At 53.6% G+C, this 11,386-nt stretch overlaps 6 protein-coding genes across 6 annotated transcripts; 5 read left to right on the top strand and 1 right to left on the bottom strand.

Moving 5' to 3' along the window:
* Positions 1 to 808: 808 nt before the first annotated feature.
* K489DRAFT_322710 (alpha/beta-hydrolase) lies at positions 809 to 2,156 on the top strand (the record flags this gene model as incomplete). Its single annotated transcript, XM_033601641.1, has 2 exons — positions 809 to 985; positions 1,044 to 2,156. Coding segments are annotated over 2 exons (1,290 nt in total), but the record flags the coding sequence as incomplete, so codon positions are not given.
* A 1,378-nt stretch (positions 2,157 to 3,534) lies between these two features.
* K489DRAFT_322353 (guanine deaminase) lies at positions 3,535 to 5,000 on the top strand (the record flags this gene model as incomplete). Its single annotated transcript, XM_033601619.1, has 2 exons — positions 3,535 to 3,760; positions 3,826 to 5,000. The coding sequence occupies 2 exons, from the start codon at positions 3,535 to 3,537 to the stop codon at positions 4,998 to 5,000; spliced, it is 1,401 nt and encodes a 466-aa protein (XP_033458366.1).
* Positions 5,001 to 5,400: 400 nt separating this feature from the next.
* K489DRAFT_411702 (uncharacterized protein) lies at positions 5,401 to 6,121 on the top strand (the record flags this gene model as incomplete). The annotated part of the gene is made up of 2 exons (XM_033607837.1): positions 5,401 to 5,581; positions 5,640 to 6,121. 2 exons carry the CDS (start codon positions 5,401 to 5,403, stop codon positions 6,119 to 6,121), a joined length of 663 nt encoding a protein of 220 aa, XP_033458367.1.
* Positions 6,122 to 6,264: 143 nt separating this feature from the next.
* K489DRAFT_271994 (serine protein kinase) lies at positions 6,265 to 7,950 on the bottom strand. The gene is made up of 4 exons (XM_033600130.1): positions 7,625 to 7,950; positions 7,258 to 7,574; positions 6,860 to 7,200; positions 6,265 to 6,783 (listed from the first exon to the last, which is right to left on the bottom strand). The coding sequence occupies exons 1-4, from the start codon at positions 7,897 to 7,899 to the stop codon at positions 6,442 to 6,444; spliced, it is 1,275 nt and encodes a 424-aa protein (XP_033458368.1). The 5' UTR covers positions 7,900 to 7,950; the 3' UTR covers positions 6,265 to 6,441.
* Positions 7,951 to 8,551: 601 nt separating this feature from the next.
* Positions 8,552 to 8,956, top strand: K489DRAFT_403091 (uncharacterized protein; the record flags this gene model as incomplete). Its single annotated transcript, XM_033607074.1, has 1 exon — positions 8,552 to 8,956. The coding sequence occupies one exon, from the start codon at positions 8,552 to 8,554 to the stop codon at positions 8,939 to 8,941; it is 390 nt and encodes a 129-aa protein (XP_033458369.1). The 3' UTR covers positions 8,942 to 8,956.
* A 296-nt stretch (positions 8,957 to 9,252) lies between these two features.
* Positions 9,253 to 10,230, top strand: K489DRAFT_411704 (uncharacterized protein; the record flags this gene model as incomplete). The annotated part of the gene is made up of 1 exon (XM_033607838.1): positions 9,253 to 10,230. The coding sequence occupies one exon, from the start codon at positions 9,253 to 9,255 to the stop codon at positions 10,228 to 10,230; it is 978 nt and encodes a 325-aa protein (XP_033458370.1).
* Positions 10,231 to 11,386: the final 1,156 nt, after the last annotated feature.

Here is an 11,386-nt window from a genome sequence, read left to right on the forward strand (position 1 = left end):
CACAGACCCGAGGCATTGCATCTGATATGTTTTGTCGAACTGAACCTCCACTCACGTCTCGAGTCCTCCATCGCTGTACTCGCGGCGATTACGCGCCCGACGATGGTATCAATTTACAACGCACGACATGCTGGCGTCAAGACGCGCGCTAACACGATTGATGAGGTCCTTAGAAGGAACGAGCGATGCTCTCGGCTCAGAGGTTCGCACTACTACCTCGTCCTTTCCTTCAAGGTAGTGCATCGAATTCTTGATCTAGATCCTGCTGGCGATGAGGGTGAAGATGAGTGGGGAAGATCGCCGCACGTGCTCGATCCGCACACTGATAAGCGCGGTGCGTGATACAAGAGACAACGGGCATGACTCGCGCATGACCCAGCCAGCCTGATTGTGAGGATTGTGGACACTGGACAGTAGAGTAGGCGAACGGGCGGGCGATAACGAGCTCAGACCGCCTTTGATGATGATGATGATGATGATGATGATGATGGTGGTGGCAGTGATGCAAGCCCTGGCTTGTTGACGCTTTGTGAAGCTGTTATGTCTGCCTGGCTGATGACTATCGCTGCTGGTCTGTTCCAGCACCTGACATCGAATCGGCGACGATCATCACATCTCGCCGCCACACCCACGCGCGTGATCCTCCACCTCTACCGCCTGTATCTCTTCTGTCATCTCCAACACACCACACAATCCTCACCACCTTAGTCCATTCACAACATATCGCCATATATCCACTGTGTTCATGACATGCTTCGCCGCTACAGCTCTGCCCAGAGCCTCTCATAGCCGCGACAATCACCTCAACATGCGAAACATCCTCACGTGCATGCTGCTTATAGCAGGCGCATGTCCAGCCACCTACGCCGCCCGAACTCCCGAACAGAGACAGCAGCAATCAAATCCATACCTTATACTACCGCCAGGGATCGGTGACAGTATTGAAGCTGGACATGTGCCAGAAAGTCTAGGCAGTCGGACATTTGTACGTGCTCTCTGCTGCTGAACGAGACGAAGGGCGAAGCTGACTGACACTCCCGTAGAGCTTACGGCACATCTATCACCATGGCTCAGCTCGGCTTCCGAAGCTCCATCGCTATCTCGATATCCATCCTGAAGACGAATTCGAGGTGACATCCGATTATGGCAAGACTTACGAGTCGGCGCCAGAGGACCTCCACGTCCAGATGGAGTCGTTTCACATGCAGCGGTTGGCCAACCGGCGACGGTCAGCCACGGACAAATTGTTTGATCACGCCAAAATTCACGGGACAGCTATGCCTCTGCCGGCCAGCGCATGGACAACAGACGTGATTCCCGGTCCGAACGTCACCGATAAAGAGACCATCCTCACTTTCGCCAAAATCGCTTCGAACGCCTACGTCACCAAGGCTCGGACGGGCGACTGGAAGGATGTCAAGGGTGGCTTCAATTACACAGATGACTTCGGCTGGGCTCAAGACGGCCTCCGGGGGCATATTTTCGCCGACGAACATAACGAGACGGTGATTATTGGCTTGAAGGGAACCTCGCCCGCAATATTTGACGGCACAGATACAACTGGAAACGACAAGTTGAACGACAATCTCTTTGGCTCATGCTGTTGTGCCCAAGGCGGTACGTTTCTCTGGAAGCAAGTCTGCGACTGCTCCACGTCCGCATTTACCTGCAACAATACATGCCTGGTAAAGTCACTGCAAGAGAAGGGTCATTATTACTTCGCAGTACGAGACCTCTACCACAACGTCACTGAACGGTACCCAAACTCCGATGTGTGGCTGTCGGGACACTCTCTTGGTGGCGTCGTCAGCTCGCTTCTCGGATTGACGTATGGCTTACCTACTTTGACGTTTGAGGCTTTCCCGGACGCCATGGCTGCATCTCGTCTAGGACTGCCCACTCCTCCTGGATATCAAATTGGCTCGCATCAGGCTCGTGCTGATACCGGCATCTATCACATCGGACACACTGCGGACCCCATCTTCATGGGAGTGTGCAACGAAGCCACATCTTTCTGCTCCATCGCCGGGTATGCATTCCAGGGTGTTTGCCACACTGGAAAGACATGTGTCTACGACACCGTAGGCGATAGAGGCTGGAGAGTTGGCATCGGGACGCACAAAATCTCCAACGTCATTCATGATGTTCTGGAAAAATATGATACGGTTCCCAAATGCGAGACAGATGTTGACTGCCAGGATTGCTTCAATTGGAAGTTCTTCGAGAGCAACGGCACCGAGACTACGACTACACAAAGCACATCATCGCATAGCAAGACTGTGTCGTCAACAATCACAAGAACCCGTACCGAAACTTGCAAGACGCCCGGTTGGTGGGGCTGCCAGGACGAGACTACAACGTCAGCGCCTGTAACGACCATCACTTCACGCTACACTACCACCATATGCAAGGATCCGGGTTGGTTCGGTTGCAAAGACCCCGACTCGCTCACCACGACCATCGCTACGACTATCACCAGTACCCTGCCAATTCCACCAGGAACCACTTCCGGAGTCATTGTAACGACGACGACCACCACTACCACCAGCTGCAAACATCCTGGCTGGTTTGGTGGTTGCGACGATGAGGACGAGGACAAGAAGGGCACAGCTACAAGCCCTCCAGCGACGCCAGCGCCCGCCGTCCCTGCAAGCACGCCTGCAGTGACCACTTCGCCTGTGGCATTGCAGTCTGCGACAGTTGACGCACGGAAGTTCGATCTCAGGAAGTAGTAAATCCATGTCATGGTGCACTGATGACGGCCAGTTTACCATGCATCGAGTGAAGCATGGAAAAGCTCACACTCGGAGTGTGATGGAGTGCTTAGAATGTATGCATGTCGGGCAGTCTTTGTGAAGTGTCGGATAATCAGGCGTTTGGGAGCACGAATGGATGGATATATTGCATGAAGACATTATGAATAAAGCGCAACCTGTTATTTTTCCACAGGAATCCACTTCGCACCCTGCGTTCCAAGAAAAGTAGTTCGATGATGGTGTGAATGCTGCAACCCTTCTAGAAGCTCATTGGCTTTCTCTGTAGGGCGTGTAAAGGTCGTCCGGGCCCGGGAGTGACGGCACTTCACTTCACACACTTGCAGCACTTGGCTTGAACCGGTTGAACCTCCGAAAACCAGGAACCAATTTCCCACCGATGGACACGCCCTATGAATTAAGAATCGCTTTTTTTGGGCGTGAAATCGGGGCTATCTGCGGCGCGCATGACACGCTCCGCAGGCGCGCATTGCACATGTAGTCCCCCACCCTGGGCCTCTTGTGGCGGAGTCTCAGGCGATAAGCCGCTGTGGGATGGTTTATGCCGACGATACCTGTGATAAGTAGGATAACGGCCGCCACTTCTTGAGTTATTTAAACCTTGTTGAATCACCCAACTTGAAAGGACGACAGCAGATGGCTACGGATCGCTGACAAAGTACGTGATTTTGAACAACCCGGTCGCTCGCCTTACGCACAAGAAGGGCGCCTGTCATCAACGCGGTACATACTCAAGCGGGCAGAATCAAGGCCGGCAAGCATGGCCTGCGGCAAAACCATCTACCGAGGAGCGTTCGTCCACTGTGCCTCGTTGAATGACCTGGACATCTGCGAGAATGGTTCTATCGGTGTTGACGAGAGTGGGAAAATCGCATTCATTCTTCGAGATGTCGGAGAAGGACCTCAGCATCTACCCGATGGTGGTTGGGAGCAGGCAGAGGTGATACGTGTAAAGGATGAAGGCTTCTTCTTCCCTGGCTTCATTGGTAAAGCCCGCACCGCATGATCATTGCATGACATGGCAAAGACATACTAACTCGATTCGACGCAGACACGCACATCCATGCTTCACAATATCCCAACGCCGGAATATTCGGCAAGTCAACTTTGCTCGATTGGCTTCACACCTACACGTTCCCATTAGAGTCGTCGTTTTCAGATCTCGCCGTAGCCCGACGAATATATCCTCGGGTCGTCAGCCGCACTTTGTCACATGGCACAACCACCGCATGCTACTACGCGACGACCCACGTCCCAGCTACGAATCTACTCGCGGATATCTGCCACGCCAGAGGCCAGCGCGCCTTCATCGGTCGCGTGTGTATGGATCACCCGGCCACCACAGCAGACTACTACCGGGATCCCGAAGACGAGAGCACAACACTAGCCCTCTCGCGCGCCTGTATCGCACACATCAAATCCATCGATCCTTCATTCTCGCTACTCTCGCCGATCCTGACACCTCGCTTTGCTCCATCATGCTCAGTCGAGAGCATGCGCGCCCTTGCGGGCCTGCATCGTGAAATGAACATTCCAATCCAAACGCACATCTCCGAGAACCCTGCCGAATGCGCTTTAGTCAAGGAATTGTACCCAGATCACACGAGCTACACACACGTCTACGATGCCGTTGGACTCCTGACGAACCGAACCATCCTCGCACATGCCATCTATCTCGATGCCTCGGAGCGCGCCCTCATCCGCGACCGCGGCGCGAAAATCAGCCATTGTCCTGCGAGCAATACCGCACTGACGAGCGGAACGGCGAAAGTCCGCACATTGCTAGACGAAGGGCTGACGGTTGGGCTGGGCACGGATGTCAGCGGCGGATACACACCGAGTGTTCTGGCGGAGGCGCGAGAGGCCATTTTCGTCAGTCGCCATGTCGCCATGGTTGAGGGGGAGAAGGCAAAACTTTCGGTTGCGGAGGCACTTTACTTGGCTACCAGAGGTGGAGCTCAGGTTTGTGGATTAGAAAATAAAATTGGAGGGTTTGAAGTTGGCATGGATTGGGATGCGCAATTGGTCGGTTTGCCGAGAGTCCCGGGTGAGGCGAGCATACAGGACAACGATCTGGACGATGCTGGGTTAGTCGACGTCTTTGGCAACGAGAATTGGGAGGACAAGATCGCGAAATGGCTGTATACTGGTGATGACCGGAATACCTTGGCGGTATGGGTTCGTGGGCGATTAGTGCACAGCCGGAGGAGTTTCCAGCACTCATGATTTCTGGATCTAGAGTCTCATACAGATCGGCCACCACAGTCAATTATATAGAGAGGAAGGACATCTTAATCATCGTGATAGACGCACAAATGACAGGCCGATTCTGGCCTACATGTCCGGTGGTAGAGGACCGCCGAAGCGCTTGAGACTGGCATGGGCATGGGGTAGAGCGGGCCGAGGGAGAACAGGTGGGGCAATTAGGCGGAAACGAGCTTCCCCAGGTTACCATTGCGCCTATTGACGTAGGGTGGCCCGCCTGGAGGCGAACAGTCGGCCACGAAGCATGGTGTTGGATTTAGCATCCGATTGGAGGCTGTGCCCTTCCTCCACGACAGACAATTGTGTTTTTGGAAAAACGCTCACAGAATCACACATTATCTTTCAAATAGCTACCCTCAAAATGGTGACTACCGAGATCTTCACGATGGCGCTGGCGCCCGGAAGCGATGTCGGCGATCCGACTACCAACGCCGCGCTCATAGCATGGGAGTCGTTTGAGACCATCGCAAAGGCAAACGGTGGCCACAAGATTAACTTCGGTACACAGCGTGAATCATCGCAGACGTTTGAAGTCTTCATTAGTATGTGGCTGACCGTGCCGGCTCGCAATACATCGGCTTGCTAACCTGCATGTCGCAGACTGGGAAGACCTTAAGGCGCATGAAGCTTTCAATTCCGGAGAGTCATACCCAGCCTTCGCAAAGCGTTTCCAGACCTTCAGCGGTGGCAAGCCACGCATTATCCACGTTGATTTCCAGCCTGAAGGCGCTCTAGACAAAACCATTACGGCCCCTGTGACCGAGGTGGCGACTTTCATCTTCGGACCGGATGGCGCACCCTCTGGCTACGGTGCTGGCGTCGAAAAATTCGGAGCTGCGATCGAGGCTGCTGGAATTCATGGGTTCTTGGGCGCGGCTTATGGCTTCACTGTTGAGGAGGTCGAGCACGATGGCAAGAAGGGCAAGGCGGCTGTCCTCACGGTCGGATGGGACTCGGTCGATGCACATCTCCAGTTTCGCGAGACGGAGACGTTCAAGAATCATATCCATCTCCTGCGGGATGGTATTGTAACCGCTGAGATGCATCATGTACAGTTCTTAGAGTTCCTACCGGCTCAGTAAGGCGTCGAATAATCGATAGATTCGTGATCAGAGAAAATTCGCAAATTCACGATCTTGCTCCCTTCTGTTGCGAGAGATTACAAAGCCAGAGTATTTACACACGCCGAGTAAGTAAAGAGTAAATGATCTTTCTAAACAAAGTGTGGCAACGAGAAGCGAGAAGCATAGCCTGCCAGCGAAGTCGAGACGATCTTGCTCCCTTCTTTTGCGAGAGCTGACAAAGCCAGAGTATTCACACACGCTGAGTACGCGAAGAGTGTATGATCTTTCTATACGAAGTGTGGCAAAGAGAAGTGAGGGAGACAATCTTGGGCGTTCCGTTAATCTGCATCGAACCATGGATCCTGTGCGATCTCGGCGGCTGATGCCCTTGAAGATGGTTCAAAGAGGAGTAGTCTGCGCACAATTTTGCAGAACTGCACGATTTCGTTCTTGGTAAGATCGACCGGGCGTTGCCCATCGAAATACGATTCCTCGAGCCAAGTCTCTAGCGAGATGTCATCGTCGTCATTGTGAGCCGCGGAAGTCCTCATCGATTGCCACAGGGGTTGCCAACGATCAGGAAGTTTATCGCTCGCCATTCCGATCATCTCACCGACTAGTGTAGGCTTGGTCTGCATGAATGTATCGAAAGGTGGTTGACCAACCACGAGTTCATAGATCTTCAAAGTCGTTAGTTCGGGAGTGTTTACATGGCAGTATCTGGGCAGGCTTGGGCCGGAGTTGCTACGTGCTCACCATGCAGGCTGCTGACCAAAGGTCTACGCTTGTCGTCAAATCATCTCCAAAGATAACTTCCGGAGCTCGAACAGGAAGCGGTGTGTGTAAAGAGCTTAGTGGAGCATCGTTGCGGAACGATTCGCCGAAGTCCACAAGCTTGATAGTTCCAGAATACTCGGAAATCTTAATGGGAAACGTGGTCGGGCGAACGATGTACTCGGGGACGTGTATGCCTTTCTCTCGCCCGTCCCTTCGCTGGATTTTGCTCACTTCGGTTTTACCCATTTTGAGCATGAATTCCTCTTCGTTAACGAACTCGAGCATTGGCAGGCTCAGTGCCAGGTTCCCGATATGGATATCTACATACCGTTAGTCTTGCGGAATCGACTTGGAGATTGAGTTCCCGGGTACGATACCCCCGTGCGCTATTCCCTCCTGATGCAGAGCTGCGAGGCCCTCGAGAGCACTCCTCGCAAAACGTTTGGCCAATCTACCAGGAAGTCGATCACCCACGCATTTGTCTCTTACTAGATTTGCAACACTTGGGCCTAGAAGTTCCAGAACAAGACAGTTATGGCGCCCATTTGGTCCTTCGCATTGGAAATTATCGAGCATTTGGATTAGATGGGGTGATGCCGGGAGGCTTGTCTGTAGACTCCTCAGTATCTTCATCTCGCGCGTCTCATCAACAGAATCAGCAGCGGCTATCTGCAAAGCAACGTATCGTTCGGTCCTGTGCTGTTAGCAAGGGCAGGGGCATTTAGATGTTGTATTGACACGAACTTCAGATCTCTGGCCGCCCAGACTGTAGACCAGCCGCCCCACCCGAGTTTATGAATCACCCGATATCGACCTTCATGCATCACATCGCCCAAATGTACGGGATGGTAGCCGCCGATTTGATATCGGTGGATCGGTTCTGCATCGATTTCGCAGACGTATGGTGGCTTTTCCATTGCTAGCGATCGCGCTTGCGAGGCACAGGAGTTAGACCGGGGTTGGGTTAATGGTGGGACACAATTCGACAGAAAGGCCTGTGGCCATCGGTTGAAGCGCATATGATGAAGCGAGCAACTCGCGAAAGAACGACGATCGTTGAGCAATCAGAGAAAGCTAACGAGACGCCTCGAAGTTTTGCGGGCCTGTGACGTTGGCGTGCCTGAGTGTTTACCGCTCGGAATAGTTGCCTTAAGCTTTCCGTGAGGACAATGCTCAGCTGGGCAGTCCTAAATTTGGACATGCGGCAGCATGCCCGGCGGCAGGACGTCCAGCGGCACCAGCCCCGGCCGACTTGGGTAATGTCACCAACGAGAACCGCTCACTAGACGAAGTCCGAAACATACTAGACGACATGAGTGGGTATTATATGAAGCCTCACTCGCGCCCGAAGCCTAGCTGGGAAGCTGAGACCATGCTCAGCGGCTCCAAGGCTTCACGTCCTGATTGATTGGTTTGACATTGGATTGTCTGTACTGAAGCGAGACACCGATTCCTCCAGGCGCTGGCAGAGCATGGCTAGCCGACTTTTAACATCAGCGACAGTCAACGGCACGTAGCAACGTAGGTGCCTAACCTCGAGCATGTAGACTACATAAATATGAATTTCCCTGATGTAGGAAACGAGATGAATCGACATCTTCCTCGTTCGCACGATCCTACCAAGAGCACTTTCCGATACAACACGAATAGCTTTACAAAACCCCTTGAAGCATGTCTCCAATCACTAGAAGTGTCGTCAGATTCACTCAACGGATCAAAAACTCCGCTGTACGAAATCAAACTCTAGCTCTTATTGAAGTAGCTTCGAAGCAACCTGATCTTGCTCACTTCACGATCGCGGAGTGCCTGTTAGTTCTCAAACCCTTCAGCATCACGCTTATCGTGATTCAGGCTGTTGTTACTATGCTCTTCGACTGCTCCGGCCTTTCTAGAAATCCAACCCATACCAGCCACAACGAGCCAAGACCACATGCAACGGTTCTCCTTGCAACAAAAGAGCAAGCGGATGCGAATAGAGCACAGGCTATTCATATCTTCCACGATGAGACTGGAAATTACAGTGGGCATGAATTGTTTCCTATCCACAAATTCCAGCTGTGATGGAGTCGATCACATATATTTACTAGCTACATTTGGTTCGGGTACGGACCCTAAGGGGGTCGATCACATGGGGTCGATCACATAGGGATGCCAATGTTTAATAATTTCCAGATGGGTACCCAAAAAAAGCGCAGATTTTGGCGATCAAACGGACATAGTTCTCGTAATTTTGCGACGTTGTTTGGTATGTCGTTGTCGGGGTTGGAAGTAACCCAAAAAAAAATGAAGTTTGCGCGGGAATTTGGGGTTGGCTAGGGTATACAGACACGCTCGCGTCGCGAATGTCACGACGCCGATAGCTGTTAGCGCGCATGCGAGGTGCATATAGTACAGCCATTTGGTACAACATCATAGAGCTATTTCAGAAATACTTCTTACATAACCAGGCTTGCCAGGTCATAATCTGTAAGCAGTGTCAATATGCCGTTAGCCCGGCCCATATTCAAGGCCATTTGCAAGAGAAACACAAGAGCACCACTGTTCGGCAACGAGTCGACATCGCAGCGTTTGTTCAGCGTCTGCCCCATGTCGCACAGACGCCCGACAAGGTTAAGTATCCCGATGCGAGTAGTCCGCCCATCGCCGGCATTCCCGTATATCCCAATGGACATCGATGCGTGTTCAACGTCGACGGCCGCGAATGCAATGTCACATACCGCGAACGCACGGGCATTCAGAAGCATTGCAAGGACCAGCATAATTATCAGAGTACCCGAGCAAAAGGCCGACCGGATTTCGATGCCGTCCACCGTCCACCATGGGAAACGAACCAACCATGCCAACGTTTGTTCCGTACAGGCAAATGGCAAAAGGTATTTCCCGTCCAGGTCGTGCCCCATGCCGGCCCAGCCGTAGACATCGATCATGCCGCCCAAGGCAAGGCATGGATGGCGAAGTTGTTTGCCGATTTTCAGCAGGCGCAGGAAGACGCCCGCACCGAACGGACGCGGTATGAGCCTAATCCATGGTTAGAACACACCGGATGGGAGCGTCATTTATCGAACGATCATCGACGATGGATCACCGAATGCGTCAAGGCCGAGCCTAATGTCGACAAAGTGCAGGCATGTTTAGAAGACGATGCCGCCCCATTCGCCCCCGAATCGGAGCAGGCGTTGTCGCGGGCGTGTGACGGTACCATAGTGTTGATCCGTCGTTCGTTCCAAGCCAGCCGGGTAGAGATCGTCGGACGACATGCGTTGCATTGCGTCAATCGCCGGGAGACCGGCGCCGACAACAACAACACGCCAGTTCGGCATTTTGGATTGCCATGTTCGATCACGAGTTGAAGGACAATGAGTACGTCAATGGCATGTTAAGCGGGTTGGCCGTATTAGGCACATGCGGCGAGCGGAACGGGTGGGTGCCCGCCATTTCTTACACGACTACATTGGCCGCGGTAATCACCACTATGCGCGCCATCATCGTCCGCCGCGCATGGCGCATCCAACAGGACCACGTCCAGCAGCAAATACAGCAGGGCCGATCCCACGACGACGCCACCGACGCAGCGCCCGCGATCCATCAGTTGGTGCAGCAGGACGTAGCGCGGTTCATGACCATGACCGAATTTGGTGGCCAGCCGCATCCCATCCAGACCATTTATACCCAGAAGATGTATGGTATGAAGATCCGATACACCACAAACGCCGCCGGTCAAATCGGATGGTCCGGGGCAAACCAGGACGTAATCGTCGTCCGTAAGATCCAATTTGGAATAGACCAGATCCGCACCGTCGTCCATAGGTTGTTAGCAACCACCCGACGGCGATTAGTCGAGGAGTTGATGTTTATAGCGCCCCGGGCGGGGGGATGGCAGGCCGCGGACATGCCCCGGTTCGATATGGCCACGATCGTCGACAACCACAGCGTCATGGACGAGGGGTTCGGGTTCATCCAGGACGCCCGCAACGTGTGGCCCGTCGATGGCCGAGAGTGGTTGGGCAAGCGATTGTTTACCGAGCCCGCCATCCGGACGCGGTTCATAGTAGACGGCCACAGCGACGCCCCGACGTTCCACCCCGACGCCGTCGAGGCGTATTTGCGGCAGGCGAAGCGATGGAAGGAGGAGTTGTTGGTTTTGGTGCACATGTCCGCCGGCGCCCCCGCGCGCGCCACCGAGTTGGTGAGCATCCAGCACGTCAACGGCGAGAGCGCCCGCGGCCAACGGGGCATCATGATCGATCAGGGCATGGTGGTGTTCATCACGTCATACCATAAGGGGTTCAGCGCCAGCCAGAGCGAGAAGTGTGTCCACCGGTTTGTCCCGCGCGAGGTCGGGGAGTTGGTAGTGTATTATTTGTAGTTGATCGAGCCGTTTGTACGCATTTTGCAAGGCAGTCGCGGGCAGCGGACGTTCAGTCCGTGGATGTGGGAACCCGCGCCCGAGGCGGAATGGGGCGACGAGGAAGAGGAATGGGTGGCCGACGACGACGACGACGACGT

Source organism: Dissoconium aciculare (genome assembly GCF_010015565.1).
Source record: "Dissoconium aciculare CBS 342.82 unplaced genomic scaffold K489scaffold_9, whole genome shotgun sequence".
Lineage (NCBI taxonomy): Eukaryota > Fungi > Ascomycota > Dothideomycetes > Mycosphaerellales > Dissoconiaceae > Dissoconium > Dissoconium aciculare.